At 36.9% G+C, this 7,120-nt stretch overlaps 2 protein-coding genes across 5 annotated transcripts in view; one reads left to right on the top strand and one right to left on the bottom strand.

Moving 5' to 3' along the window:
- Positions 1-281: 281 nt before the first annotated feature.
- The window catches only part of LOC131439226 (RING-box protein 2), a 101,426-nt gene continuing 94,587 nt past the window's right edge, over positions 282-7,120 (top strand). The window contains exon 1 of the mRNA XM_058609990.1: positions 282-589. Coding sequence (XP_058465973.1) covers positions 442-589 — 148 coding nt within the window. The 5' untranslated portion in view covers positions 282-441. The remainder of the gene's footprint in view (positions 590-7,120) is intronic.
- Positions 5,848-7,120, bottom strand: part of LOC131439223 (facilitated trehalose transporter Tret1) — a 42,268-nt gene continuing 40,995 nt past the window's right edge. For all 4 annotated transcript variants that reach the window (XM_058609985.1, XM_058609987.1, XM_058609986.1 and 1 more), the window contains one exon: positions 5,848-7,099. In XM_058609985.1, the coding sequence (XP_058465968.1) occupies positions 6,912-7,099 (188 nt within the window). In that variant the 3' untranslated portion in view covers positions 5,848-6,911. The remainder of the gene's footprint in view (positions 7,100-7,120) is intronic.

Here is a 7,120-nt window from a genome sequence, read left to right as displayed (position 1 = left end):
TCAAATTATAATATAAATGTATTTAAGTGATCATCATCGAATTTATGCACCAAAAACACCATATTAGTTTGTGATTTATCCATTAATTATTAAACTTTTATTTCGTCCCTGCAATCAAACACTAATAGAAAGCTCAGATAGAAAAACTTTGTTCTTACTTTTTGTATACAATCTGTACTCTGCTTTAAATCTGCAAACACATGTACAATATAGATAAATCTGTATAAATGGCATCTTTGCTCGAGAGTTTGTTTGTGTTTACATCGAACATTTTGGTCCTTTTTTTATTTGCTATGCTTATTGACAGAAGAGACCGCTTACATGGCTTAGGCTTACATTAACATTTTGATCTTGAATGAAATTTCGCTTAGTTTTGCTCTACTTTGTAAAGCGATAGACGAGCATCATTTTCGGAAAGAAGTGATTCATCCAGTGTAGAAGATGGCTGATGAAAACGAGAACTCGTGTGATAAGTTTGACGATGTGAAACCAGACAAAATGTTTACATTGAAAAAATGGAACGCTGTGGCAATGTGGAGCTGGGACGTCGAATGTGATACCTGTGCCATTTGCCGGGTGCAAGTTATGGGTGAGTACTGTTAATCTTTTAGGTGCGAATTACCCGGTCTTGTGATATTATCAGTAACGTATTGCAAATGTTACAAATATTAGTTCATGAACTTGATCCTTTGACCGAAAAGTTTTCCTCTTATCAACGATATATAATTCTGTATTCAATTCTTAAGCGTGCGCTCATTTAAAGACATATTTTCTCTGGGTAATTTAGCGACGAGTGATTCCAGAACCAAAAGTTTGTTAAAGTTCTGTTCTCAAATTGGTAGTATGCATACATGTTTGATCACTGTATGTCAACACGCATTCCTGTTTTTTTTAATGTAAAACAAATTCCATTAAAGACAATATTCGTTGTAGCTGACATCATGCATTCGCGTTCGAACATGACAGAAAGTGCGCTCTGCACTCTACTTTCAGTGAATGGTAGGTCAAAGCTTATTCGTAATGCAAATCGAAATTACATACTGTGAAGCTCTAAACATGGAGAAAATACTGAGGAGATTTGCTGAAAATTTTTTTGATGGCGGTCTGAAGGATGAGCATTTTATGCGAAGAAAACTTCATGGCAAAAATTTGTCTAATAACTATAAAAATTACATACTCAACATTCATTCAAAATTGCGAATTTCCATACTACGTTGTCTAGGTTATCATACTAGGTGCTGGTATTATAAGCCAGTTATCGTTCGATCGTAGTACTAGCTATGCAATAGTTATGTACACTATGAATCGGCTACGAAGTCTGTTCTAACAAAAGATCAAATTCTACAAAAGGAATGTAACACAAAAGCTTTTGGCGTGAATACGACTTACTTTACTATGGGGTGCCTTTTGAAAATTTACCGTCTGAAATAGAGTGATAAGTTGTTGATCGTGATTATCTCTTGTTTTATCTAACGTATCAATCATAATTTTATGATAAAATTTTCAGTTGTATGACATGGTCTAAAATAGTTCAAAATCAATCTTTTCTGAAATATTTGGTATCAACGAGTATCAAAGAGAGATGCGTGTTGGCCTTTCTCGTAATTTAAAACTACCAATAGATTCGAAATTTTTCAACTTGAACGTGAATTGCAACAACATTGAAGTGTTTCAATAGTACACTATTGAAAACCTTGTCTGCTTTGACCCATGTCAGCACCAGCCAATCAGAACGCGTTCTGAGGAAGAGAACAAAATATCTGCTGCTGTATAACTGCATCGGTACAAAAGATGACTTTGTCCTATCATTTTCTAAGCAACGGTTGTGCTCATGCTTTTGAAATGAAGCGAGCACCAAACAGCAAAATTGTGCCGAAGAAGATTCGCAACCGGGCACACAAGCAAAACCATACCGGAAGCCTGCCAGTGGAAAGTATCAGTCGTCTTAGGAGCGCTGCTCAGTTAAGTTGTCCGGAAATTGAGTCGGAATTCATTGTGAGTTCCAAATGATCTATTGATTCCGCCCGAAATGGATTGTTTCATCTTCTTTGGAATCCAATTGGAAATCACAATGAAGTACGAGTCAAATTTCGGACGAATTTACCGAGTATAAACGCCAAGAACCATCTCAGATCCTGTTAGTCGTGACAATTCAAGGCACTTTTCAGTCCCATAGATCATCATTAAGAATTGATTGAATTTTCTCCATTGCTTACCAAAAGCATCGAAATGGAAGTTGAAAAAGTTTTCACCGTCACCAGCACATTCAATTACGACTGTTAACGTTCTCATGCAATGCGAAAATGAAGTATTGAAGTAGAACACATCTTTATAATATTATGGGTGTCGTTTCGAAACATGCCGTGCGAATCAGGGTTGCCACATACGCACTTTTTTTGGTATCGTTAGTCCCGTCTTATTGACCTTTTCTTTGTTCGCGTCAGTATTGATTTGTTACGCAGCTGTTTGCTCGGGCGATTTTTTTACTTATGTCGTTTTCGTTTTTAAATTGCACTACACCGGTGTAGCACTCATCAAAAGTTTGGTGTAGTTCTGTGCAATGGAATCTTTTAATGTAGTCAATGGTTACTGTTTATGTTTTCGTCATTTTTGTTCGTTTATTCATACCTCAGTGTAGCACTGTGCCGGTGTAGTGCAAATTAAAAACGAAAACGCCATTAATAATTGCGTGATAATTACTTCAGTAGGTATAAGTGCATCGTTACAATTCTGGAAGCGTGAAAGTAAAAGCTTGCACAATTTATTTATTGAATTGAAGATAACGATGATAGATATTCAGAAGTGTGAAGAAAGATTGTCACTTCATTCGTATCTAGGGCATTTAATTATGTTTTGGACATGACTCTCCCGTCTATTTTTTAAATAGTTATATTTTCTAAATATTTTTGCACATATTCATAGATGAGATAAACTAACTTTTTGAACAAAGCTTTTTTTAGAACCTTTTCCGCTCGTGTATTTTGTTTTCGACGCCTTCATAGTTAGTCCAATTCGCTAGCTTCGGTTTTTAATCCATCGTCATCGAAGCGAAAAACCAGTACGGTCTTTCGGAAGATCAGTCCACTCGTGTCGATCCTCGCTCACACCTTCCAAAGCAGTATTAAACAAGAGACAAGAGAGCTCATCACCTTTCCGAAGCCATCTCTGAGATTCGAAGGGACTTGAGAGTGCCCCAGATACTCGGACGTAGCATATCACACTATCCATCGTTGCATTAACCAACCGCGCTACTTTATTCGGAAAACCGTATTCGTGCATAATTTGCCATAGCTGTTCTCGATCGAATGTGTGATGGGTTCAGCGATCTAGCCAGTGCCTCTATCTCATGTTTGAGCAATTGGGCATTGCCCGCGGCTTTGTTGTTCCTCAGCAGATCTCACTCTAATTAATGGTTTCCATACATGAGATGACTACTGGAGCCTCATCTAACCCGATCTACTGTACTGTGCCTTGATACGCTCTATGTTCGAATATGCACTTGTTGTCTGATCACCTTTTTATCTTCATGGTGTTTAACGCCTCCAAACAATCCTACACAAATTCATCCGTTTCGCAATTTCTTCTTCTTCCGTGGAGAAACCAATTAAACCTTCCAAGATACGAAGATGGCTGCAAGCTTATTGACTTAAATCTGCTCTCTGTTCGATGTGATGTTTGCAAGGTTACTTGTGTTGATGATTTACTACAATCACGTATAGACTGTTCAGATCTTCCATCTCTCACGCAAAGCTCTGAAAAGGTTGTTTCTTAGACATCTGTCTAGCAAAGCAAATTATTGACGTTACATTCCTTTTGTGGAAATTAACCTTTCTGTTTCAACAGACTTCGCAGCCGAATCATTGCATACTACGATCCTACTGACACTATGAATCCTTCCAGGTCGGGGCTCGAACTTTTTTCTTCTTCAAATGAGGCCGTTTTTTTGAAATTTCGTCCTTCAAACGCTCTAATAACGCTATATAATAATCACTGTTGATGGTTTTTCCCTTTTCAAGGTAGTCGATGAAAATTATACCATGCGAATCCCAAAATACAGACGCCATAACCTTACCGGCCGATTGTTGAGTCATTCCACGCTTTGGGTTCGGTTCATCGCGTGCAGTCCACTCAGCTGACTGTCGATTGGACTCCGGAGTGAAGTGATGGAGCCATGTTTCGTCCATTGTTATATATCGACGAAAAAAATCGGTTTTATTTCGATATAACAGCTCCAAACACTGCTCAAAATCATCAATTCGTTGTTGTTTTTGATCGATTGTGAGCTCACGCGGCACCCATTTTGCACAAAGCTTTCTCATATCCAAATATTCGTGAATAATATGTCCAACACGTTTCTTTGATATCTTTAGGGTGTCAGCTATCTCGATCAACTTCACTTTACGGTCATTGAAAATCATTTTGTGGATTTTTTTCACGTTTTCATCGGTAACAGCCTCTTTTGGACGTCCACTGCGTTTATCGTCTTCGGTGCTCATATGACCAGTACGAAATTTTGCAAACCACTTACGAATTGTTGCTTCGCCCGGTGCAGAGTCTGGATAACACTCATCAAGCCATTTTTTGGTATCGGCGGCACTTTTTTTCATCAAAAAGTAGTGTTTCATCAACACACGAAATTCCTTTTTTTCCATTTATTTCAAAATAACAAAACTAGCTTCACTCAAAATGCAATATCTCACAAAATAGGCCTCAGTTTCAGCGATTACCTCTTCATTGCTTCTAATTTTTTTTACCAGCTGGCATTCTCTTGAGGTCTGAGAACAGGAAAAAGTCACTGGGGGCCAAATCTGGAGAATACGGTGGATGAGGGAGCAATTCGAAGCCCAATTCGTTCAATTTCAGCATGGTTTTTCGTTGTTGTTTTTGATCGATTGTGAGCTCACGCGGCACCCATTTTGCACAAAGCTTCCTCATATCCAAATATTCGTGAATAATATGTCCAACACGTTTCTTTGATATCTTTAGGGTGTCAGCTATCTCGATCAACTTCACTTTACGGTCATTGAAAATCATTTTGTGGATTTTTTTCACGTTTTCATCGGTAACAGCCTCTTTTGGACGTCAACTGCGTTCATCGTCTTCGGTGCTCATATGACCAGTGCGAAATTTTGCAAACCACTTACGAATTGTTGCTTCGCTCGGTGCAGAGTTTGGATAACACTCATCAAGCCATTTTTTGGTATCGGCGGCACTTTTTTCATCAGAAAGTAGTTTTTCATCAACACACGAAATTCCTTTTTTTCCATTTTTTTTCACAATAACAAAAGTAGCTTCACTCAAAATGCAATATTTCACAAACTAATAATCAGACAGCTGTCAAATTTATACACGTATCTTTTGAAGGTTGGTACTAACTGAAAATGGTATGGATTTAATTCTAGTGGCGCCCTCTCATAGAAACGATACGAACTTTTCAGCCAATCTGTTACTACAAGTAATTCAAAATTTGTGTTTTCTGTAATGAAAGGTATTAAAGAGTATGAAAGAGGAAACCTTATGACACGTGTTTGTTTTTCTTGGTATAAAAGGTTAAGACTCGATATATACTGATAGTTTTGACGACAATTAAATTTAATGCAAATACATCACATAATTCACTCAATATAATTTTTAATAACGACATAACTGGTTTTTGTTCATTTTTCTATATATGCATAATCCATAGCTACCGATAGTATTTTATAGTATTCTTGTCGTGATAACTTTTCCTTTGAGTTTGAAAACGATTTTAAACATTTGTAAAGCAAAAATATTTCAATCATCTATGTATTTATATAAAAGTTTTACCACCACCCCCCACCCACAAAACTGTAAGTCAAAAAAGTATTTGATGGTATAAATTATATTTTATTCTATACAATATTGTACATTGAACAATTATTCCATAATGAAATAATAAATTTGAGTGTCTATCAAACTACTGCAATTCATTATACTTAAATAACAAAATAGTTAAAGGGCAAAATATGTGTGCTGCCATGTTTGATTTTGCTAGAGATTCGACAAATAACGCCGTTTAAGGGTTGTAAGGCGTTCAACGGAAAATTTACCTTTGCCTCTAATGCCTTCTCTTGAGGATAGAAGTAAATACAGTACAATCTAATTTTTGGTATCTTCGATGGACTGTTCTAAGACAACTAATCTGTCATGCCAAGCGGGGTTTACCTAAGTTCTAAATTTTCACTATGTTTAAAAGCCTTTCTTGCTGTCCATCAACTTTCCACTTTCAAATTTTAATTATTTTTATTTTTTGTTTATGTTTTAGTATATACGAAAGGAACTTATTCTTCTCGCTGGCGATCCCAGAGCAAACTTAAAAATATTTTATATTTACAATCTTTTCACTACTAGCTGTTAGTTATCAATCTCAGTTTTCGCTGGCAATTTTGGACTTAACACTAGTTTTATAAATAGGAAAAAAATAAAATGTCAAAATTATTCTTTAAAAATATGAAAGATCTCACGCACAATTGTATTGGCAGCAGCTATTCTAACATTGTATTAGTTCTCAACTATTGCGCACTATATATTTGATAATCTTCATCCAGGCTCTCTATGAGAGACGCTATCTTTTGTTTTCTATATAACATATCACATTAAATCTCTTAGCTACTCGTTTCGTCGTTTCATCTCTTACTGTTTCAAGGCTCCCGTTTCCTACATTTTACCTTCCACAATGTCTAATCACATTCACTAATGAAACAGTGGAATATCGTCTACATGCTTTAGGTCATGTCTGCTTCAAGGGTCAAATACAAATCAAAGAAAGATTCTAAACTTTCGAGCTGAGGTCTCTTACTGTTTCGGCTGGATAGCTCACTGAAGAAGGATTTAATGGGGCAGTTTAACCTAAACCAAGTGTAGCAAAGTAAAGGTGCGTAGTAAAATGTCTACATGTTGAACGAGAGTGGCTTGATGTTTGCAACCGAACTCATCCGCCTGACACGGCCCATCATCTTGCGTTCAATATCCTCAAGAGATTTTCCTTGAGTCTCTGGCACGTACAATATCACAAATACCAAACCCACGCAGCACACCGAACCGAATAGCCAAAAAGCTCCATGCGTTCCGATAGCGCCTGTTTCGACGAAGAAAATAA

This window comes from Malaya genurostris, chromosome 3 (assembly GCF_030247185.1).
Source record: "Malaya genurostris strain Urasoe2022 chromosome 3, Malgen_1.1, whole genome shotgun sequence".
In the NCBI taxonomy this organism is placed as follows: Eukaryota; Metazoa; Arthropoda; class Insecta; order Diptera; family Culicidae; genus Malaya; species Malaya genurostris.
The sequence above is the reverse complement of the archived record's forward strand: the minus strand, read 5'-3'. Positions and strand labels throughout refer to the sequence as shown.